The sequence below is a fragment of the Penicillium samsonianum genome (assembly GCF_028829775.1).
Source record: "Penicillium samsonianum strain IBT 33392 chromosome Unknown utg000002l_segment0_segment0, whole genome shotgun sequence".
In the NCBI taxonomy this organism is placed as follows: domain Eukaryota; kingdom Fungi; phylum Ascomycota; class Eurotiomycetes; order Eurotiales; family Aspergillaceae; genus Penicillium; species Penicillium samsonianum.
In genome coordinates, this window is record NW_026643260.1 from 3,249,968 (window position 1) to 3,273,440 (window position 23,473).

At 49.4% G+C, this 23,473-nt stretch overlaps 8 protein-coding genes across 8 annotated transcripts; 5 read left to right on the top strand and 3 right to left on the bottom strand.

Annotated features, from left to right (window-relative positions):
• Nucleotides 1–544: 544 nt before the first annotated feature.
• On the top strand, nucleotides 545–4,024 carry N7471_003105 (putative 1-phosphatidylinositol-4,5-bisphosphate phosphodiesterase Plc1; the record flags this gene model as incomplete). The annotated part of the gene is made up of 1 exon (XM_057275825.1): nucleotides 545–4,024. One exon carries the CDS (start codon nucleotides 545–547, stop codon nucleotides 4,022–4,024), a length of 3,480 nt encoding a protein of 1,159 aa, XP_057140463.1.
• Nucleotides 4,025–5,775: 1,751 nt separating this feature from the next.
• N7471_003106 (nucleobase cation symporter-1 family protein) lies at nucleotides 5,776–7,735 on the top strand (the record flags this gene model as incomplete). The annotated part of the gene is made up of 5 exons (XM_057275826.1): nucleotides 5,776–5,875; nucleotides 5,982–6,052; nucleotides 6,112–6,361; nucleotides 6,412–7,139; nucleotides 7,202–7,735. The coding sequence occupies 5 exons, from the start codon at nucleotides 5,776–5,778 to the stop codon at nucleotides 7,733–7,735; spliced, it is 1,683 nt and encodes a 560-aa protein (XP_057140464.1).
• A 494-nt stretch (nucleotides 7,736–8,229) lies between these two features.
• Nucleotides 8,230–8,787, bottom strand: N7471_003107 (uncharacterized protein; the record flags this gene model as incomplete). The annotated part of the gene is made up of 1 exon (XM_057275827.1): nucleotides 8,230–8,787. The coding sequence occupies one exon, from the start codon at nucleotides 8,785–8,787 to the stop codon at nucleotides 8,230–8,232; it is 558 nt and encodes a 185-aa protein (XP_057140465.1).
• A 95-nt stretch (nucleotides 8,788–8,882) lies between these two features.
• Nucleotides 8,883–9,161, bottom strand: N7471_003108 (uncharacterized protein; the record flags this gene model as incomplete). Its single annotated transcript, XM_057275828.1, has 1 exon — nucleotides 8,883–9,161. One exon carries the CDS (start codon nucleotides 9,159–9,161, stop codon nucleotides 8,883–8,885), a length of 279 nt encoding a protein of 92 aa, XP_057140466.1.
• Nucleotides 9,162–10,276: 1,115 nt separating this feature from the next.
• N7471_003109 (muramidase family protein) lies at nucleotides 10,277–11,661 on the bottom strand (the record flags this gene model as incomplete). The annotated part of the gene is made up of 2 exons (XM_057275829.1): nucleotides 10,277–11,413; nucleotides 11,470–11,661. The coding sequence occupies 2 exons, from the start codon at nucleotides 11,659–11,661 to the stop codon at nucleotides 10,277–10,279; spliced, it is 1,329 nt and encodes a 442-aa protein (XP_057140467.1).
• A 1,372-nt stretch (nucleotides 11,662–13,033) lies between these two features.
• Nucleotides 13,034–14,426, top strand: N7471_003110 (uncharacterized protein; the record flags this gene model as incomplete). Its single annotated transcript, XM_057275830.1, has 3 exons — nucleotides 13,034–13,454; nucleotides 13,533–14,165; nucleotides 14,224–14,426. 3 exons carry the CDS (start codon nucleotides 13,034–13,036, stop codon nucleotides 14,424–14,426), a joined length of 1,257 nt encoding a protein of 418 aa, XP_057140468.1.
• A 1,289-nt stretch (nucleotides 14,427–15,715) lies between these two features.
• On the top strand, nucleotides 15,716–20,220 carry N7471_003111 (class V chitinase Chi100; the record flags this gene model as incomplete). Its single annotated transcript, XM_057275831.1, has 4 exons — nucleotides 15,716–18,671; nucleotides 18,745–18,895; nucleotides 18,974–19,281; nucleotides 19,358–20,220. The coding sequence occupies 4 exons, from the start codon at nucleotides 15,716–15,718 to the stop codon at nucleotides 20,218–20,220; spliced, it is 4,278 nt and encodes a 1,425-aa protein (XP_057140469.1).
• Nucleotides 20,221–20,518: 298 nt separating this feature from the next.
• Nucleotides 20,519–23,137, top strand: N7471_003112 (putative protein kinase; the record flags this gene model as incomplete). Its single annotated transcript, XM_057275832.1, has 1 exon — nucleotides 20,519–23,137. One exon carries the CDS (start codon nucleotides 20,519–20,521, stop codon nucleotides 23,135–23,137), a length of 2,619 nt encoding a protein of 872 aa, XP_057140470.1.
• Nucleotides 23,138–23,473: the final 336 nt, after the last annotated feature.

Genomic DNA, 23,473 nt, shown 5'->3' on the forward strand with positions numbered 1-23,473 from the left:
CGAAAGAAGCAAGACAAAAACCCGCGTTCCGCTTCTTTGGCGCTGGAGATCATTCCCTGGTTGATTTAGTTTGTGACGTCTATCCCCAGTGGTTAGCATCGGCTGAGAATATTCCTCGTGGGAGATTGGCCGTTGCACAGGGCCAGTGCCCTTTGCAATTGTTATCAGGGACTTTTTTTTAATCGCTCAAATCTTCTTTTGTTGCGATTTTCTCCCGTGAGCTGCTCTCCGGCAGGGCTCTCCGCATTACACCCAATTCAGCCCAAGATGCAGCAGAGTTTAGGAACTGTGAACTTCTGCTGAGGACGTGGCTGAACAATCATTTTCTTACCGTGTCAGAATATTCTACTTTCTCTTTTTGCTCGGATCGCATAACACTCCCGACAGGCGGCAGCCTTACGAACCTTGACAGCAGGCCGGTCCCATACGCTGTTTACCCATTCGTCCATTTCTGAGTCCAGGTGACTCGGAGGTTGGCACGGTATACGACAGGCTTAGATTTCCCCTATCGACAGCTGAGCTGTCGTTTTGATAGATAGGCGACATGGCCTATTCTACGACTACCTCACCCACCCTGGATGCCGACACCCAATCCAACTTAAAACTTGCGACATCTCTCCCTCAACCGACTTCTCTACATCATGTTGTCACATCTTTACCATCCGGCCCTCCCCCTTCTTCTTCCGCACCATCTTTCACCTCTTCTCCGACCTCTACTCCCACTTCATTCTTTCCTGCTCCCGGCACACCCTATTCTTTCACCCCTGCTGGCACCCCCTTACAACCTGCCAACGAGGGATTCTGTGGCCGAATGAATGGTTATTCCCTGCCTACGCCAGGCCCCCTCGAACTCGGCGAGTCCATCATGACCATTCCCGGAAACGCAAATCCTTCCAGCTTGAATGACCCTACTGTGTCCACCAAGGCGCCGGGCCTAATGAGACGAATCTCAAGAGGCGCTGCCAACAAGCTCACTCGTAGGAGGCAGTCTACGACCCAAAACGAGAAACGGGACCGAAGCACTGGTCCCATCATCATGCGCCGGCGCAGTGATAGCAAAACTGGCCCCCAACCTGTTCGAGATAGCGCCCTTGATTCGAGCAACGAGGATGAAGCCGGCGAAGCCTTGGACAACCTGGGAGTATGGGCTGGCTCGGAGGCATCCAGTCTACGCAGCGAGAGTCGCATGAATATGACTCGCGAAGCTGGTCCCCTGCCCACTGTTGCCGTCGCGCCCAAGGTAGACTCTGCTGTCCAGCGAGGCACAGTCCTAACCAAGGTAACTAAGAAACGCAGGAAGCAAGTTCGCTTCTTCCTAGACCTAGATGCCGCCAAGGTTTTCTGGGACGTCTCCAACCCGGCCAAACGCTTCTATATCGATGATATTAAAGAAATTCGCGTCGGTGCCGACGCTCGCAACTACCGAGAAGAACATCAGATTCCCGAAGATTTGGAGCGCCGATGGTTCACCATTGTCATTGCGGATTCTGATCGCTCTAAGGGCCGAGCGGTTAAAACCTTGCACCTCATCGCTCCTAGCGACCGTATTCTTGACCTGTGGATTACCACCCTTGAGCATATCTCTCAGTACAGAATCGATCTCATGTCTGGCCTGGCAGGTTCAAGTCAAAGCGAAGCGGTTCTGCAGGCACACTGGCAGCGCGAGATGACGAGACTCTTCCCACAGGGTCCTCCCCCAGTAGAGGAGCAAAGTCTCGACCTCGCTGCCGTGGAGAAGGTCTGCCGCAGCTTGCATATCAACTGTTCCAAGAACATGCTTCGGGCACAGTTCACTAAAGCTGACGCTGCCTGTAACGGCAAGTTGAACTTCTCCGAATTCAAGGACTTCCTTCTTCGTTTGAAGGAACGAAAGGACGTCAAAGATATCTTCAAGCTTCACACCGCCAAATCGAAGGAAGGCATGACTCAAGAGGAGTTTTTCACCTTCCTTCGTGATGTGCAAAATGAAGATACCGAATCCGACCGGGTCTACTGGGCTGCACTATTCGACAAATACGTTCGGCGGGCCTCTAAATCTCGCACTCCTTCTGCAGAAGGATCGGAGCTTCCTCCACCTGTGTCACGGATGAACCTGGATGCATTCGCCGCGTTCTTGTCTTCGTCCAGCAATGGTGTCTACGCTTCACGTGCTCCCCAGTCAAGATTCGACCGGCCGTTGAACGAATACTTCATCTCGAGCTCTCACAACACCTATCTCCTGGGCCGCCAGGTGGCTGGTGCATCAAGCACCGAGGCTTACGTTAGCGCGCTTCAGCAGGGATGTCGTTGCGTCGAGATCGACTGCTGGGATGGCGCAGATGGACGCCCCATCGTGTCTCACGGGCGGACTCTAACCACTAGTGTCCTTTTTGCGGATTGCATCACCGTCATCAACCGATATGCTTTTATCACATGCGACTTCCCTCTCATTCTTTCTCTTGAGGTGCACTGCAATCCGGAACAGCAACTGGCAATGGTCAAGATCATGAAGGAGGCATTCAAGGAACGGCTTGTCCTTGAGCCCTTGATGACTAACTGCCACATCCTTCCCTCGCCCGAAGAGCTCAAGGGTCGTATTCTAGTCAAAGTAAAGACTTGTGACGAGACCCAGTTTGATCCCCGCCAAAATACTGTCGGCTCCGTCGGCTCCGTCGGCACCCATGGCCGCAAACGCAGTGCTAGTACGCCGTTTGTGCGACCGACGCTCCATGAGACGAACACCCTGCCTCTTCCCCCACTCTCGAGTCCTCCTACAATAGGTCCAGGCGACAGCATCGGCCCTTTGATCTCGCAGGATAGGCGCTCGCTTACTGCTACAAGCATGAGCAGTGCAACCGAAGACAGTGACGGAGCGCTAGTGTCTGTTCACACTGACAAAAAGAAAAAGCGACGCCAGAAAAGCAAGATCACCAAGCCTCTTTCTGACTTGGGTGTCTACACCCGTGGATACAAGTGGCACAGCTTCTCATCTCCAGAGAGCAGACGGTACAATCACATATACTCGTTTGCCGAACGGTCTTTTGAGAGCATCTGTCAGAGTCACGACAACAAGGTTGCACTGGAATCACACAACCGCAAGTACCTCACGCGGGTGTATCCTTCTGGATTCCGACTCCGTTCATCCAACTTTGATCCAAACAAGTTCTGGCGCCGTGGTGTGCAAATGGCAGCGCTCAACTGGCAAACTTACGACATCGGCATGCAAATGAACCAGGCTATGTTCGCCGCTGGAACTGATCGTACCGGCTACATCCTCAAGCCCGAGAGTCTTCGCTTGCCGGGTGTTGATGGAAATCAGAAGCGCAAGATGGAGCGCAAACTGGTCCGATTCTCGGTTGACGTCGTCTCCGCACAACAACTCCCCCGTCCACGCACTATCGGACAGGAAGATAGCATCAACCCTTACGTCGAGATCGAGATGTTCAGTGCCGATGATCGTGGCCAGAGCTTCGTCCTCGGCGAAGGTGGTATGGATGCCTCTGCGCGCAACGGTATGTCCGGCATCGGATATCCGCACCGTCGCCGCACCAAGATCGAGCAAAGCAATGGCTACAGCCCCGTTTTCAATGACAAGTTCAAGTTGTCGCTAGAAACTAAATATCCCGATCTTGTCTTTGTGCGATGGACTGTCTGGAGCTCAATGGATGGCCGCAGTGCGGGCAATAACAACAGCGTGCAGCTGGCCACTTTCACCGCCAAGCTCACCAGTCTGTCGCAAGGTTACCGCTACTTGCCTCTCTACGATGCCAGCGGCGACCAGTACTTATTCTCGACGCTTTTCTGCAAGATCTCAAAGCAAGATCCCATCTCCGTTCAGCGTCTGGACCTCGAAGAACTCCGCGCCGAACGCATGGGTATTCTGCGTCACATCGGCCAGACTGTCTTCAAGCGCTCATCATCGGCCGAGCGCGAAAGGGATCAAGCACAGGATCGCAGTGATTCTCCAAGTCCTGAGGACAAGGATGGCTCTCCTAACCTGACACCCATTGTGTCAACAACGTCGAACTCATCATTCTTGCAATGATAGTCACATCACATCTTATCTCGCCTATCTCTACCCTATCACGCCTACTGCAGCCTTGCGCTAGCCTTTTCTCTCATCTCTCTCTCCCAATTTGGAATCTTGTTCCTCTCAATGTCAGCATCAACCAAGGTTCCGGCGTTTGTCTTTCTACTGCATCATATCCCACTCTTTGCTCTCATATGTGCCTGCCTACATTGTCGGACGTTTTGCTTATTATGCCATTGCCATCCATACCCGTCACAGCGATACCCCCCAAGTTGCTTCAAGTTTTATTTTTGCCATTTACCCTGGGTATGATCTTGTTCATCTCCCTTGTCCTGTCATTTGTCTGCGACAAACCCGGAACCTGACCATCCGGCTATGTATTCGACTGGGATATGTGTTTGTTTGTGTTCTTGTTTTGTCCCATGCTTTCTCTCTTGTTTTTTTTCTGTTTGTTTGGTCTCATGTATGTCTATTCTTTTCATCTTATCTCTTTTGTTGCGCTACTTGTCCGCATAGGATCTTTCGGGAACCCGGTTCTGCCATTCATCATCATTGCATTTGAGGGAGTCAATCACATTGGAGAACATATACGTGGCTGGTTCACTGGAGCAGCTCTTCTCTTTCATCATATTGTTTTATCATCATAGCATAGGAATTGGGATTTTTCTTTTTCAGGAGGCTCTCACAGTTGATCTGTCAATCCAATTATACACTCTTGCACACTCGCATACCACTTCTGTTTATGTCAACATAGTATTCGCGTGGAATGTACTATTCACCTTTGCTTTTACCTCACATGTCTTTTCTTGAAATAGTACTTTTCTAATAAATACATCACTCCGACTTTCTTGGTGCTTGTTTATATATAGTAGTCCAAGTAAGCATATCTAGTACATCCATTGATATATTTTTTGGTTCGCACTGTTGTGAAATGCTACTAAGCTATGTATAGAGAGACCCACTGCCCTTCTTTCTAACAAATTGTTCTCAATCCACTCGTATATAGGGTGGCACAGCATCGTATGTACACAGGTCTGCCAGTATTTATAGCTCTATATAGGGTTGCAGCCAGCATAACACGGCATTTAAATGCCCACTGCAGTTCGATGTTAATCTTAGTCATTGCCGCTCTATAGGAGCGGTCAATAGTCTGGAAACAGACCTTATAATGTTATAAGGGACCTCGCAGGTGGGACGCTTATAGTGATTGTTGGCCTGAGGCATAATACACGTGACCTATTTTATTACTCGATCTCATCGAGTCAGCGCCAAGATTGGCCTTTTCTATCTCCAGCTTTTCTCCATATCGAAGCATAGATTACGGCCAACCAATCACAATCCATACAAACATTTATTATGTGGGGCCGGTGGAGCCAACGTTGCAAGGTTGTTGATTCTCAGGCCAATTCTTGGAGATAACGGGAATTCTTACTTGAAACTCATTCGGTCACTGCCCGCAAGTGGAAATGATAGGCCTACACTGGCTCAGACCATCATGGATTATTCCAAGAATGGAGGCCCACAGCCAACTGCTTTCTTATCTCGGGGAAACGAGGACTCGGATCCTGGAGGATATGCCCCAGAATCATTCCACGCGGGCAAGGTTATAATGATGCTGTTATCCCCAGTGTTTGTCTCCCTTCAAGGTTCAAGATTCTTTTTTTGTTCATCCCCCGCAATAGCTTTTCATTCACGCTTTATTTGGACCTTCGATTACTCTACTGGCGACTATTAGTAACTACAAGTCTACACATCCACTCGCCAATATGTCCAAGCTCAAATGGGTACTCGACAAGGCGGCCGTAGAGAATGAGCCGGGACTCACTAATGCCCAGATGATGTTGACGAACAATGATTTACGGCCAGGTGAGACTATCTAGGCTTATAGGATCTCAGATCCTCCCCCCTATTTATCTCCCTCATCGTGGTCCACAAAGAATACAAAGACTGATCAATGGAAACCGCGCTACAGTGGACCCGGAACGACGCCAATGGAAATGGATCAACTTTATTGCTTTCTGGATTGCGGACTCGTTGAACATCGTCAGTATCTCCAAAATGATGCCCGGTACAAGCCCAATGGCGTCTGACACGAGATATAGAACACATGGATGATTTCCTCCTCAATGATCGTCGACGGTCTTTCCTGGTGGCAGTCCTGGATCTGTGTCTGGGTTGGATACTTCGTGGCTGCAGGTTTCGTGTGCCTGACCGGACGAATTGGCGCTGTCTATCATATTTCCTTCCCCGTCACAGCTCGAGCTTCGTTCGGAATATGGGGCTCTTTATGGCCCGTCCTCAACCGCGTGGTGATGGCCATTATTTGGTATGGTGTGCAGAGTTATATCGGAGGTACGTATCTTTCCGATCCGGTGAAAGCATACATACTTATACATTACTAGGCCAGTGTGTGACTTTGATGATCGAGGCCATTTGGCCGAGCTACCGCAACCTTCACAATAGTCTCTCTGCCAGTGCTGGCATCGATACCAAGAACTTCGTCAGCTTCTTCTTATTCTGGTTGCTCTCGCTTCCAGCCTTGTGGTTCCCTGTTCACAAAGTCCGTCACCTGTTCACCGCTAAGGCGATCTACTCTCCCATCGCTGCCATCGCTTTCTTTGCCTGGGCCATCTCCCGTGCCCACGGTCTCGGCCCGATTATCCACCAGTCCAACACCGTCCACGGAAGCGATCTTTCATGGGCGATGGTGAAAGGAATCATGTCTTGCATCGGAAACTTCGCGGCGCTTATCATGAACAACCCTGATTTCTCACGATTTGCGAAAACACCAAAGGATGCATTCTGGTCCCAGCTATTGACTATTCCCGTCGGCTTTGGCGTCACCTCATTCATTGGAATCATCGTGTCTTCCTCCTCATCGGTGATCTTCAACGATGGCTACACATGGAACCCCCTCGATCTCCTCGGAAAATTCCTCGATGGAGCCAGTTCCGGCCAGCGCTTCGGTATCTTCATCATCGCCACCGGATTTGCCCTAGCTCAGCTCGGAACAAACATTTCCGCCAACTCAATCTCAGCAGGCACTGACTTGACTGCACTGCTACCGCGATACATGACCATCCGACGCGGTAGTTACATCTGCGCCGCCGTCGGTCTAGCTATGTGTCCAGTACGTAGTCCCATTTGTTGATCCCCTAATATAACCATGACCAAAACTAACAAAATCCACAGTGGAACCTTCTATCAACCTCAAACAACTTCACAACATACCTCTCAGCCTACTCCCTGTTCCTCTCCGCGATCGCCGGCGTCATGATCTGCGACTACTACTTCGTCCGCAAGGGCTACCTGAACATCAAATCTCTCTACAGCGCCAGTAAAACAGACTGCTACTACTACACCTGCGGTTTCTCCTGGCGCGCATATACCGCCTACATCTGCGGGATCATGATCAACATCGTTGGCTTCGCCGGTGCCGTGGGGTGCAAGGTTCCTATCGGCGCGGAATACGTCTACAACATCAACTATTTCACCGGTGTCCTTGTTTCCGGTGGCGTGTACTTCGCCCTGACGTGGTTCTTTCCCGTTCCTGAGACAAGTGCCACCTGGAATGAGGTTGATATCGATGTTGAGGATTTCTCCGTTTCATATGGAAAGGACCCCAATGACTTGGAAGGTCATGGGTATGCTGATCGGAGATCGTTTGATGATGCGCTTGGGTCGGACGATTGGAAGGGTCCAAGTACTTTGGACAGGAAGCTTTGAGCGGGCTTGGGTCTTTATTCATAAGCGGCGTTTTCTTTTGATATTGGCTTTTGCTGGTGCTTGTACTATCGAGCGGGCTTGAATGTATATAATTAATTCCCTTTCTGGGATATATTTACGACGAGATGACAATTGACTGCTTGGGTACTACTCTCTAAACCTTGGAAGGTGCTAAAGGCGGACGATATAAACGTCCGCGGGCAGTTGATACTTTCTAAGTCACGTTCTTCCCTTCTACACCCTCTTTCTCTGCGACACAATTTCCAAGTCTCTCTTCTCTTTGAAAAATTACTAGAAATCGACCCTCTATCCTATAGTTGACTAAATACAGAAATTATAGACCGTGAGATTGAAAGAGAACTAGACATTCGAGGAAATAGTGTCCAGTACGTTCCAAAACCGGTGTGACCACCTACACTTCGACTGATTCTCCAGCCCCAACGGCAAGACACTAGCCTGGATTGGGAGTTTTCCCAGAACACCGTTCCTGGGACTTATATCATGGTATTTCCCTTGTTGCTATTATTATGAACGACTTCATCCGATATGGTCGCAAGCAGTTGACTAGAAGCCGCTGATTCTCGATGAGGATGACCCTGAGGGGCTGTGGATAATGCCTTGGCAGGATAGTCCGGGTCATAGTCTGGGTTATAGCCGGTTGTCATTTTCGCATCTGCGATGTGGTCCGGAAGTGGGTCAAGGCCACTGTAGTCTCTTATGCTGAGATCCGTGGATATTATGGCGCCCTGAGTGCCCCTAAATATCGTCGAAAATTTACTGCTATAGGACCCATCGTTTGAGAAATATAACAAGATGCCAGCAGCAACGCACAATGTAGTGACGCCAAATGCAGTGCCGTAGGCGGCCCAGAGAATCGATCGGGTGTAGACGTAGATATTGTGGTAAGAGGTAATAGTCACATTTGTGTCTGGAACTGCTTTCACTGTGTAATTGGGCCTATGATAAAATATCAGTGGCCAATGTCGGTTGATCTCTCCAATGCCGTGGAAGGAAAAACCGGGTTCCTTCACTTGAGGCTGGCTTTGAACCATCTATTGAAGAGCCAGAGAAGTCAATAATCTTGATATCGAGAGTCGTGTCTAACAGAAAGTTTCGTGGTTTGATATCGCAATGGATAATCCCGTTCCTATGCAAGGTCGACAGCCTCTGCGACTTGGTATGCCCACTTCAATTTGAGGCTCGTCGATATCGAGTCGTGAGCCTGAAGATATGTTTTGAGATCACCGTTTTTCATATATTCAATCATGAGACCTTCCCTGAAATGACCTAGCATCCGAACAAGCCTCTTATGCGGTCCAATACGAAGATAGATGCTGGCTTCTTTGGCGATATCTATGATATTGTTTTCGATCTCACATCCTGGATATGGTGCCTTGAGTGCAGTCCCATCGTCAAGGAGTTCCATAATTCCAGTGATGCCTCCTGAGATAAGTTGGCCTTGGCATCCCTCGAGCTGGAATAGCCCACGTTGGGTTCGATATCATCTGAACACCCGACTGAGTTAAGTTGGCTGCCTCCCTATTGTTAAACCGTCAGACAAAATTCTGGTAGACAGGGCAAAGGAGTGTGGAGTACCGTTTCAACATCTCCGACAGGAGGCCGACTGATCAGACGTGGTAGCGAAGACATCCAAGACCATATCCAATCCCAAAAGTGAACTATATCGTCAAAAATAGCCGTCCAACCCACACAGTCAATGACATCCCGAACTTGACACTTTTGATCGGGGAACATGGGGTAACAACCAACGGGCAGCTGAGCAATAAAAGCAATCACATCAGGTGGTCGTCCGCGTTTATGGCAGGCGATCTCAGATCTCATACATTGCTTATTCGATGCCCAGTTTGCAAAAGCGGTCCTTACTAGGGGTTAAAAGTATGTAGAATGGGAAATGACTTTTGATCTAATTTTGGTGATGGTGTACGTAAGGCTACCATCTCGGGAAGCAACTGGCTCTGGGATCATCGCCTTCTGTTCCCACCGTACTAAGAGTACAGGCCAGGACTACGTTTTTCCTTTCTATTTTGCTCGAAAATGTCACTCCCTTCAAATTCCCAGTGACAAAACTCGAGTTTCTTGAATCTACTTCACAATTGAACAACCCCGTCATCTTATCTCGTTTGACAAATTGAAGGTTGCGCCACGGTGTATTATCCCAATAGCTACCAAAGAGATAAATTTTTGTTCGGTGACGCGAATTGTTGGTAAACCATGGATAATTCTAACCTCTACCTTATCTAGTAACGATGTCTGGTAGTAAGTTGAACGTATTAGCTTAGGGTGTCACAGAAACTGGTTGACAGAACTGGCTTTTAGATTTGGGACGAAATAAATAGTAATACACAGGAAACAGGCAATTAAAGAATGGCGGGGGAGAGTGGAGTGGTACAATCGACGAAATGGACAATCATCCAGGATGTGAAGTAAACAGATGCGTGTTCGCTGCCAAAGGCAAGACGTGAGATGTGTTCCTCGGTCTGACACATTCGTCATTGGTAGGCCGTGGTGTTCCCATACTTCCTAAATACCAATACAGACATAGTAATTAGGCCATAGACCAGCACACTTGTTTCCAACAGCGGGATTCCAGGCATAGAAGTCATTCAGTGCGACCCCGGCAGCCGCAGCAATATTGTAACAACCATCTCCACTAATAACAAGATGGAACCTCTTGCAATTTGTCACCATGCCGGTCTGAACTGGCGTGGGAGTGGCAACACCGTTGCCGGAGCTCGTAGTAGTTGTCTTAGTCGTAGTTGAAGTGGTAGCTGAAATAGCGATAATGCCCACACAGACGTAGTAATTAGGCCAAAGGCCAGCACAAGTGTTTCCCACAGCGGGATTCCAGGCATAGAAATCATTCAGTGCGACCCCGGCAGCCGCAGCAATATTGTAACAACCATCTCCACTAATAACAAGATGGAACCTCATGCAATTGGTCACCATGCCGGTCTGAACTGGCGTGGGAGTGGCAACACCGTTGCCGGAGCTCGTAGTCGTTGTCTTAGTCGTAGTTGAAGTGGTAGCTGAAATAGCGATGATGCCTACGCAGACGTAGTAATTAGGCCAAAGGCCAGCACAAGTATTTCCCACAGCGGGATTCCAGGAATAGAAGTCATTCAGAGCGACCCCGGCAGCCGCAGCAATATCGTAACAACCATCTCCACTAACAACAAGATGGAACTTCTTGCAATTGGTCGCCATGCCGGTCTGAACTGGCGTAGGAGTGGCAACCCCATTTCCAACCGTGGTTGTGGTCACGGAGATCGTGGTCGTGGTCGTGGTTGTGGTCGTAGTAGTGGGGGCAGATGTAGTGGTACCTGATAGCACACCAACACAGATATAATAGTCAGGCCAGAGGCCCGTGCAGGAGCTTCCAACTGCAGGGTTCCAGGCGTAAAAGTTATCAAGAGATATTCCCTGGGCAGTTGCAATATTATAGCAGGAGTCACCACTGACAACCATGTAGAACTTGTTGCAGTTCTTCACCATGTCAGCCTGTGTAGGAGTTGGTGTGGTGATGCCGTTCCCGGCCGAGGTCGTAGTAGTCGCAGGTGCCGTCCATGTTGGAGTTTGTGAGACATAGTTGACCTGAACGCAATAGTAGAGACCCGAGATCAAGTTACAGCCATCACCTAGCTGACTGACACTAGGGTTCTATCCGAGTCAGTACATGTGGGTAGTATCCTTTCATAGAAGCTGGACTCACTCACCCATTTCTCAAATTCGACATCAGTCATTCCATAGAAGCGGTGAATTATATTGCATGTCAGGCCGTAGGAGGCCTGCACCCAATCGCTACAGCCCGACGCAGCCCCTGGTGCGGGTGTTCCTGGAGGGGCTACCAGATAGGCGTCTACCGAGCAAAGACCCAGCGCAAAGGCACAAAGTTGGAGGGGCCTCATAATTTTGGAGAATGGTCTGTTGTAGTAGTAGACAAGTATCGAAGCACGAAGAGAGTGACTGAAAGCTACATAGGAGTGTGCGGGCAATCAGGATAACCCTAACAGCCTCTGCTTTCAAGTTTGTAATCTCTAGCTCAACATCATCGGCCCCGACTTCCTCCGTCAATACATTGCTAAAAAGATTCAATCGAATTTTGTTTTCTAATAGACACCTCGGAGTTATCGTCTTGCAGCTGACAGCGGGGTCCTGCTGTATCGGGACGGTATTTCCGAAGCTTCGCAAAATTTAGTCTTCTCATGTGCCCAAAATCCCCGCTCTCAGAGGAACAGCGTTCCTTTGCAGTATAATTTATTGGGGGATGTGGTCCAGGCTCTACTATATTCGTGACTGAGGGTAACTGGGGTCGGACTAGTATACCTCTAGGGCCAATGTGAACACTAATTTACTGGCATTGTAAGGATATAGCGAAATTTCTAATCCGCTAACAATTAAAGCCTCATCTTAATCACCTAGCCAACTTAGAATATATTAGTCCACGGGTATACCCTAGCTGGTTGGCGTGAACCACTCTGAGACAACCCCTGCATTAGTCGCACCAGTAAATCTCCACATTTGGCCAATTTCACCTCTAGACAACGCCGTGTAGCATTGCTTAAGCTCATTATTTCTTGGCTCTGCGGTCCGCACCGGTAAATCTCCACATTGGGCCAATTCCACCTCTAGACAACGCCGTGTAGCATTGCTAAAGCCCACTAGTGTATATTTCTTGGCCCTACGGCCCGGACCGGTAAGTCCCCACAGTTGGCCAATTTTACCTCTAGACAACGCCATGTAGCATTGCTTAAGCTCATTATTTCTTGGCTCTGCGGCATATTTGGTGTCGTTTTTGCCAAGTCATTTTACCAGCGTTGATCAGGATGCTTGGTAGAAGGCATTGAGCTTAGCCCAACGGGATTTGCTCTAAATGGGAATCTGCTCCACTTCAAAGCGCAGATACGGATTGACCCTCAGTGGAGCCTCACAGCCGTATGGTAGGTACAGCTTTTGTATTCTGTGTTTACTTTTTACACGGATAGAACAGTAGTGGATACTGATTTGGTTGACAACGGGTTACATTCATTCATGGATAGGATGGCGAACTTGGGCACAATACATTGATAGATGATTGACCCCTGAGCCTAGAGGGGAAAATATATGGAAAGAGTCTAAGCTATCAACTAATATTTCTCTTTTGTTTTATAGAATTTGCAAGACACGCGGATTAACTTCATCAAGGCTTCCAGGTTGATACTTATCCAAGGTCCCTTTCAATACATTTTTCGAACTTCTCTGCCGTCTTTGTGAGAGCCTCATTGTGTACCTCATTCCAGAATGCGGTGGTATTTCGCGGGGCTGTTGCCATTACTCTGCCTTGTTGTCCTCGTCAACGCCTGCCCACTAGGGCTTGTTACTTCTCACGGTGACAAGGAAGTTAACTCCACCAATACCCTCGCTCGTAGGGTTCGAGTTGGGGGAGATGATGGCACTGCCACTACCCCGAAGAAAATCACAGATCTATTTCTCCTCTATGACGGCCCGGGAGGTTGCGTTACCAAAGAGTCGACCTTCGATGAGTGGTTGGCAGAGGTCATTCTTCTCCATAAAGCGATAACTGAAGCGTACGCAACCCGAAAAGGAAATTTTCCTTTGATGTTGATGTGGTCCACCTGGTTTGGAGTCAAGGTTGATCATAATACCAAAGACGTGGACGTGAAGGACGTGAAGAACGCGATCCTATGGAAAGCCATTGGAGGTATGTACCTACTTTCACCAATGTGCCCCCTGCACTTCTCACGGTGTTCTCTCGGATGACTGACGCTAATTAAAACAGACCACATATCACGCGTCTCCAAATTCCTTGCTGGCGGTGGCTTGACTGACTACGAGGTATCAGGAGAAAAGCCCCGTCTCTTCTGTGGCGCTGAGGCAGGCATACATCAACCCTGGGCCGAATCCGTCGTCAAGGATCATAAAGGGAAAGACGTCGTCACTGCGAGAGACCCCGACACCAAGGAACCGACCGAGTACTTGAACCTTGGAAAGGCTTCTCCGCGTGACTCCAGAAATCCAAAGGCCAATGCCTTCTGGATGAGCGCATTCAACGGCTACGATATTGACTTTAAGGGTGAAACCTCACTGTGTGCGGATAAGCCCAAAAGTGGAGGGCTACGTTACGCCAAAACTGCCCTTGCACCAGTGCACGTTGCACCAATTTGGGCGGACGGTGCAAAATTTGCAGTTGGTAAAACCAACGGTCACATCCTTTTTTGTCCACCGGCCTTTTCTCCCGACAAGGGGTTCCACTCCTACTCGTCCCTCACAAAGGCTGTTGAGACCGATAACTACCCCGAAGCTGGAGTGAAGGACGCGAGTAAAGCATTGGACAAATTGATGCCTGTTAGCGCTACGCTATACCACGAAATCTACCATTTGACCGACCCCGCCAACACAGCGGATGAGGGTTGTACGTATTTGACATTTCTCTATTTGAATTTATTACTAACCGCTTCGGTTGTCTTTAGATACTTTGGATACGATCATACAAAATGCGGCCGATAAAGAAAATGAAGGTACAAGAGTCGCCAACTCCCACAACCCAGAGACATATGCCTTTTTCGCAACAGCGGCATATTTGTTTTTCGCCGCACCTCTAAGCAGAGAGCAATGCGTGTACCTCGAAGGCTTTCCAAGGAAGGCTTCTAATCCTTTTGTAGATCCGAAATAGGTAGCATAATCCAAGTCCCAGGCTTAGTGATGGAACTATTATATACGTTGGTTGAATGACAGCCACGGGGTCACTGGAAATGTACCGTTCTCAGAGCTAGGAATGTTGTTTGCTTGTTTCTACAATTTAGTCGAATTTCCAAATAATGAGAATTGTAGTGCCCGTCTGCGTTTATTTCCACTGAATAAGAAAATTGAAAAAAATCCATTGAGCAAAATCCTAAGCCCCTGGACGGACAATTCAATGCAACCTCGCCAGGTGCTAGTCTATTAGGTAGGAAAAATACAGCCTATATTACCACTAGGCCACACTAAGAGCCGTAGTCTCTAATCATGGCCTAGAGGGGGAGAATATCTGTTCTGTTTCTTGTTTGGCATATTAGTCTATCTATACTAGTGGCTTCGGGTGACAACGTTGAATCCCACCTTTTTGGCGGTTCTTGGGCCTAGCCCCCACGCTCCTTATTTTAAAATATTCGGATAATCTAAATAAATACCGCGTTCAAGGCAGGATCAATCAGGCCATCCTCCAGATTAGGGCATTGTGCCGGCTTTTCTTAGTTTAAGACTACTAACTTGAGTGATATAGAGAATAAGACACTAGCCGAGAGCCGGCTTCTTGGCAGAAGGTTTATACTCAAGGTTGTCAATCAGTGCAATCTGGAAGATAGAAATACACTCTCAAGAATGAACCAATCTCCTTGAAGACTGAAATGGGCACTCGAGATTTCTACAGATTGTAGTGACAGGCGGTAGCAAGCACTAAACGCCTATACATTTTAGCTAGTCCAAGATGAGTTGGCTATGATTTCCATCAATATTTTGGGTGAAATGCACATGACAGACTGCTGGTTGTATTAATCAAACTTTGTAGTCCACTTAATTGCACGCCTCAATACTACCTTACTCGTATACCGCAGCAACTGGTCATTTCTGGTGCAGCACTGATCCACAAATGTTGGACATACAGGGCTTTTTCGGGCCAGACTCAACTGCAGCTCACAAGACCGAAATATACTGCTCAATGCGGTATAAAGTAATTTTCCCACTATGCACCTTGTAGTACCTCCGAAAGAGCCGGTATTGCTGGACTTGGATCCGGATCAGTTAATAGGGGTTGAGGAGTATATCAAAGCCCGCTCGTTTTGCTCAGGTACATCACGCTCAACGCTCCTTTATAATCATTTATTTCGAGGCTCGTGGCAGAGGTCCCCTTCTCAGTCTCTGTCTCCAACCGTTTTGGCAGCTGCGCCTTCTCTCTCTTAGAAGCCATTTCTTTGCCATATCAAGATGAGACTACCGTCGCTGGCAACTGCCATTCCACTAGCAGTCGTCTGGGCATCCTCGGCTACTCTGGCAAATGCCAACGAGGCGGCCAACGCCCTCCTAGCGTCCCTTTCTGTCAATACGGTGTCTGGAACTGCTACTGGCAGACCAACAGATCTTGCAAGTGCACAAGAGGCTATCCTTGCCGGGAGCTACACCAAGCGACTACATCATCAGGGTAGAGATGTCTGCCCTGGGGGGTGTAGCAGTGGGGGTATCAACACCAGCTCCTGGTTCGTATATGGCAGCCTCAGCCGTCTTGATAGGGCGTGTAATCGGCCCATGCTCCTGGACTTTGCGTTGGCCAACCCTATCGACACCCAGAAGTCGCATGTTGCCATTTCTGCGTGTACCGCGGACTACGCAAACTTCTCAAGCTCTGTGCCAAGTAATAATTCTTCTGCCACCTGCGCCCTCAAAGGAGCGGAGCAGACCCAAAGGACATCTTCCTTGCAGCTAACATCTTCGGGTGTTTCTTCTCCACAGCATGTCGCTGATGTCGCCTTTGCTCTGGAGCAACTACAGGCATTTGCAATACTGTCTGATGCCGGCTGCAACGAGAACATTAAGTATTTCTATTCTGGTGATGTGGTTGTGGGCGTTTACGCTGGTTCGGGACTTGCTGGGCAGGGTGTGCTCGGTACTGTTCTCGAGAAGCTCAGCGCACAAGTCAAACGCGACGGCAGCGTTGCGGAGAGTTTGTCAGTTGAATTGTGCAGCAATTCCTCGGCTAGATACTCATTGAGTGTTCTGATCAATACCAAGGGCAAATTGGGTGCTGTCCAGCGTGGATTGCAGGCCTCCAAGAACGGCACCTGTGTTTCGACAGAGAGGGGAATTGCTGCCTCTGACTGGGAAACAGTGACCTATCTTGCTGCTTCTGTAAGTAAGATCACAATCACAGGCAACTCGACCAAGGCCACTTTAAGTCGTGCTACTGAGTGCCGCACTATTCAAGTATTCTCCGGAGACTCGTGTTCCTCACTGGCGACCGAGTGCGGTATCACAGCGGCACAGTTCACAAAATACAATTCCGACCCAAGTCTATGCTCGGGCTTGACCCCAGGTAAACATGTTTGCTGTAACGCCGGTACTCTGCCAGACTTTACACCAAAGCCCAGCGCAGATGGCTATTGTTACTCGTATCTCGTGCAGACAGGCGACTCCTGCGCATCGCTTGCGGCGGCTAACGACCTCACCAATGCCAAAATCGAGTCTTTCAACAAAGAGACCTGGGGCTGGAATGGCTGTGAGAAACTTTTTGCTGATTACAACATCTGTCTCAGCACTGGCTACCCGCCTATGCCGGCCACCATTGCAAATGCTGTTTGTGGACCGCAGGTCAATGATACGGCAAAGGCACCCCCAGGGACGGACTTGAACACCTTGAACGAGTGCCCATTAAACGCATGCTGCAATGTCTGGGGCCAATGTGGAACGACAGGAGACTTCTGCACTCCTTCAAACTCGTCCACAGGAGCTCCAGGAACGGCTGCCCCGGGCAAGAACGGGTGCATCTCCAACTGTGGGACGAACATTGTAACGTCCAGCGCTCCCGGGGAAACCTACAACATTGCTTATTTCGAAGCCTTCAACTGGAAACGCACCTGTCTACGCATGTCTGTCAACACCATTGACACATCGGTCTATACACACATTCATTACTCCTTCATTACACTAAACGAAGACTTCTCTATCAATACCGATGAAGTTGCTGATCAGTTGCCACTCTTCAAGGGTATGGTCGGCATTAAGAAGATTGTTTCTGTTGGTGGGTGGGCGTTTTCCACTGAGCTCAGCACATACAAGATCTTCCGCGATGCAGTGTCCACCTCAGCGAATCGCAAAACGCTTGTCACGAACATCATCAAGTTCCTAGATGACTACAACCTTGACGGCGTTGACTGGGACTGGGAGTACCCTGCCGAGCCAGATATCCCTGGCATTCCAGCGGGCACTGAGGCTGAGACCACCGGGTTTTTCCTGCTGTTGAAGGAGCTCAAACAGGAGATGCCATCTAGCAAGACTGTCTCGGTCACCGCACCCGCATCGTTCTGGTACCTCCAGTACTTTCCTATCCAGGCTCTCAGCCTCGTTGTCGACTACTTGGTGTACATGACCTACGATTTGCATGGTCAGTGGGACTATGTGAACAAGTACGCAACCCCAGGATGTCCCTCCTATGACCAGGGACACGGCAACTGTCTACGTTCTCACGTCAACCTTACCGAGACGATCAATTCACTTTCCATGATCACGAAGGCTGGTGTGCCTTCCAACATGATCGTCGTCGGCGTCAGCAGCTATGGTCGCTCATTCCAAATGACCACCCCGGGCTGTACGACCGAGCAATGCACCTACACAGGCCCTGATTCAGGTGCGTACCCGGGCCGCTGCACCAATACCTCTGGCTACATCTCCGACTATGAGATCCGTGAGATCATTAGCCGAAATCCCACGGCCCAGAAGCTCTTCGACAAAGCCTCATATTCCAACATTCTCGTCTTTAACGATACACAGTGGGTTGCTTACATGGACGAAGAGAACAAGGCAACCCGCAAAGCACTCTACCCAGGGCTTAATTTCCTTGGCATTGCAGACTGGGCAGTGGATCTACAGTCCGAAAATGGCGGCGGAAGTGGAAGCAGTTCAAACAGCAGTTCATCCACCGAAACCATCTATGTCAATCCTGATATCTGGAACGCAGCGACACCTGTGGTGACTGCTCCTCCGGGTGCATCACTCATTTGGCCCCCCATGCCTCTATCAACTCCCACAACCATCACTTTCCCTCCGTGGACAACTAGCGTTACGTACTCCAGTCTTACAACTCGCACAAGCACCCTTTCCAATGGCTTAACCTCGACATATCCGGCGTACGTGGTTCAATCGTGGCTGACAGTGATTGAAATCCCTCCTTGTGAGTACTCCCTCTATCCTTAACCCTCTTTTCCATCATTGGGTGTACAGCTCATCAATGAGGCGCATCTCAGTGACTACTACGGCCATTAATGTATGGGGTGTTTCCATTCCTACCAACTCCGCCTCCGGCTCAGGTTCAAGCTCCACCTCAACAGGTGGCCCCATTCCTATCATCTTGACAAGCTCAGTTCGGCCACCACCGTTCACCATTATCATTACCCCGTAAGTACATGCACTGCAATGCCCTCGGGGTGCCCTTGGGATCAAGTTCCTATTAATAAGTCAACTCGTCCTCTTCAGTGTGATTAGCGGCACCACCACTATAATTGGGGCCACCGCGACTACAACGATTTCCTCGGACCCCATTACCTGGGGCTCCTCAACCTACTCCCCTCCGGTGGAAACGAGAACCTTGGGTGGAACTACCTCCATCAGCGGCGGGACAACCTTGCTCCCGAAGCCTATCACTGTCACACCAAATCCGCACCCCACGACGTCTCCCAAACCAGGGTCAACGGACCCTGTATTTTCCAAGACACCCTCCTATACATCTGGAACGCCACCTGCCCCTACGGCCACAGCGGGCTGTAATGGATGCGGCGTTGATTGTGAGTCGATACCTTTCTTTGCCATTGTTACTCTTTACGTGTATATCACCCAGCAGCTAACGAGATTCACATCTAGGTTCTCCTTTCTGCAATCCTGACTGCCCCTTCTGTCCCCCAGGGGTATTTGGCTCTTCTGGTAGTAGCAGAGGAGGTAATGACAACGATAATGATGATGACGAGGACCCTGATAATGAGGGTGCGGAATATACAATTGTGTTTGGCTCCATGGGAGAGGGAGACGACAACTTCCCGAGAACGTTCCTCGATGCGGCAGCACTGTCATCCCTCGATTCTGAAGTCATGTCTCGCCTCAGCTCCGAGTGGGGCCTAATTACCACCACTACCAGCACCACCACGTCAACAACAACTACTAAGAAGACAACAACAACAACAGCAAAATCCACTCCCACGCCAATGGCGGATTGCCAGTTCTGGGACAGCGTCGCCTATTGGACATTTGAAGTATACAATATCGACGGTTGGATATCAGACAACGGCGCCTCACTCAAGCACGAGGAAGGTGGGTGCGGAGTCATGACGGGCTGGGATTGGCACAAGGGGACCTCAGATAGCTATGCGTCTGTGTATTTCAACTTGCCTTTCTTCATGAAAGCTGGCTGCGTGGAGCGCGCAATCGTCTCGGCCGGTGGACCAAAGATTTCGTGCGGCCCATCAGGTACTGGCCAGAAAAGGCGATCCGTCGGTGGTGACTTGGACATTGAGGCAGAAAATAATGAAGAGGGCGATTGGACAATACTAGATTCGCGAGGCACCGGGAAGATTCCGTCCCTTCCTGTCTTCCCGTCATGGACGGACGATCAGCTGCAAGAGTTCCAGGGTTTCTATGAGACTCTTAATACGCAGTCTAGGACATCAGTTCATACATATGTGCCGATGAGATGGGGAACTGTCAGTACCACCACGATGACAACCTCTTAGCGATCAAGGGGTCAGTCAGTAAAGTGGTTTTGGATAGTATTCTGCTATAGCTTTTTTCTTCTTTTTCCTTACGAAACAATTTGTACAATCCGGGCTCACTGATCGAGAGGGCCTGAATCTTCAAGCAATGAGTTTTCCACAAGATTTACATGTATAATTTTCTTCTCGGGTTTCGAAAGCCCTAATTTTCGCTAGCTCTACGTGGTGAGGTCACATCGCGTGCCAAGGCTCCTATTTATTAACCCCTGTTTGTTACTCTGCGTTGTCCACTCCCCCTCTTCATGAATAGAATAAAACAATGTCCGAAATCCTCAACAAAAGTGAAAATGATGGTACGGGTGACCAGACCCAATCCGAGACCACCATCCCATTACAACCACCCAGCCCGTCTGGGCCTGGAATATTGACTGTTACGCTCGATCTGGCCTATCGCCTGAGTCTACCAGACGACCTAGACCTACACGGTGTAAATGTGACTGGTCCGGAAGTGGACGAGCGATGGCGGGCATACGCCATCGCCGAATATGAAGGGTTCCAGCTGTCAACAGAGGCGATGGCCATCACCACTGAGGGCGTGGTCGCATGGGCATCAGTGTACCGGCCGTTCAAGTTTCACGTCTCCGCATCTCCGTCATCCGAATTGACAATTTCAATGTTCATCGAGGACATGAAGCCTGATGCGTCGGGAAGACAGGAAAACACACCCGTGCCCCTTGGTCTGATCAAATTGAACCCGTTCCTAGAAACTTCGAATTGGCAAGACTTGGATGTCCAAAATGGCACGGGGAAAGTGACAATCAAGATATCCTACACGCAGAAGGAGGACTCGCCTTTGGAGACGTGGGATGAGTGGAGGGTCCGCGGTGATCGTGATCTTGTCAATGTTGAAAAGGACACGGGTCAAAACTACGGCATGACGGCCATTGATAATTACGCCTACGACGCTGATATCTCTAGATCTGATATTAAGCTCGCACCCAGCCTTGGCCTTTGCTCTACCATTCAACACCCGTTCATCGCACCGCTCAATTTCGCTTTCAAATCCGAGAGACTGTTAAAACTCCTTTCGCCGTTGGGTAGTGGCGGGTACCTCTTTGATCATTTGCAAAAGGCGCGGCGGTTTGATACCAACAAAGCCAAATTTTACGCTGCGGAGCTAGTTTGCATACTGGAATACCTGCATGACAAGCACATCATTCTCAGTTCCCTGAAGCCAGAAAATATTCTTCTGGATTCATCTGGACATATCAGTCTTTGCAAGCCTGGTCTTTTTGCGTTGATATCGGAGAATATGGGAGATGTTGATCTCATTTTGCCTGGTACGGCTGAGTATCCAGCCCCCGAAGTACTCAACGACCATAGGGCTTCCCGGGTAGTAGATTGGTGGGCTCTGGGCCTCATTCTCTATGAGATGTTGACGGGCATACCCCCTTTCTGCCATAAGGACGACGGCGAGCGGCGCCACAGAATCATTGGCCAAGACCTAGAGCTCCCTGAGAGCCTACCATCAACCGCGAAAGACATCTTAACCAAGCTCCTTGCGAAAATTCCCACCCAACGATTAGGTACAAATGGAGCCACCGAAGTGAAAGCCCACGCGTTCTTCCACGATGTAAAGTGGCATGAATGCCTCCAGCGGAAGTCTGCAACTCCCTTCAAGCCCCATGACGCCTCAGTGGTCTTCTGGCGTGATCCTTATACATACCAGTCCTTCAGAGCCGTCAGAGAGCGAAAAGTACGCGATGGAGTGGTATACGAACACCTACAAGCTGATATGCCTACATGGTGGCTATCAGTTGGGCGGGTCAATGACAAAAGCAACGCCGCGAGCAAGAAGGTCTCACTCAATCCTGGGGATGATGATGTATTGGAGTCACAGGAACTGACAGCCCAAGAATTACATTTTATCAAGAATCTTTTCACTGACAAAACGGACTCGACTAAGCCTGAAATTGCCTCCCCGAGCTCAATTTGTCCACCGGTGATTGGACCTCCTAGTGAGAAACAGAAAAAGGAAGCACTCGCAGCTGCATTGGAAGCCGGACACAGCAAGCATGTCTTCTCTCACATCCTCAGTTACGGCATGGATCTGAATGTCCGCATTCTCAATTACGACCAAACGCCCTGCGATCTAGACATTATACTGAATACTCGGGATGAAATAGAGCTTACACCATTGGAATGGGCCGTTGAGCACGAAAGACTCGATCTGGTCAATATATTCCTGGATAACGGCGCTGACGCGAACTACACTATCTTCCAGGAACATGGACCAGCCCTGTTTAAGGCAGTGAAAAACAAACACCAGAACATGGTTGAGGTTCTTGTGCTGAGAACAAACCGAATCTCCTGTACTAGAGCCCTTGCTCTCGCGGTGGAGCAACAAGACACCACAATCGCTAACATCCTTCTTGCGCACGGCGTCAGCTGTGATTTTGAGGAATCGGATCGGCCTCGTCCACCTGAGCCGATCTTTCGTGATCACGACTCTCAGATGGATAGAGAGTTGGAATCGGAAGATATCACGCCTCCCCTCGTCCGGGCTACTAGATTAGGCAACGCAGCTCTAGTGGCATTGCTGATTGAACATGGCGCTGATACCAATGTTGCATATCACGATCTAGGCGGCCGCCCCACGCGCCCCCCTTTCGGTGCGTATAAAAGCAGAGACTCGAGGATACCTGCCAACTTCTCCTGTGGAAGAGTTGTACAATTGGCGATGGAGATGGGTCATTCGACGATCGTCCAATTGCTCATCGATGCCGGTGCAGATATTGATCTTCCTCATCCGCTCTGGCCCATACCCGTCTGGCCTATACCGGGTCATATATGTCTGCCAGTGCCGAGAGCTGTCTACGTCGAGGTGACAGCTGGCTTGGAGGAAGTGGTAGCGGAAAGAAAGAAGGACAGAGCCTAGCTTTATTTCAAATCGATGTAGCATCCTGTGAACCCACCAACAATCATATATTAACTTAAAAAGGCAATTGACAAGTCCGCCGTTTACAAGAATGTTATTGCATCGAATTGTGTCTTCGTTCTCATATAGAACCAAAATATGAAATTACTGAAGGCAGGTGTGTTGGAAGTCAAGTGCCAGGACATCTCTTAAACTCAAATCATGTTTCTTAATTTAAAAGTCGGGGAAGAAAACTCAAGGAAACACCTCGTTCGGTGTTGATGGGTGTTTGGTGAACCGGTATACCAATTCTTCTCTAGGCCGAAGACAACCATTCATTGATGGCCTCTTGCCTTC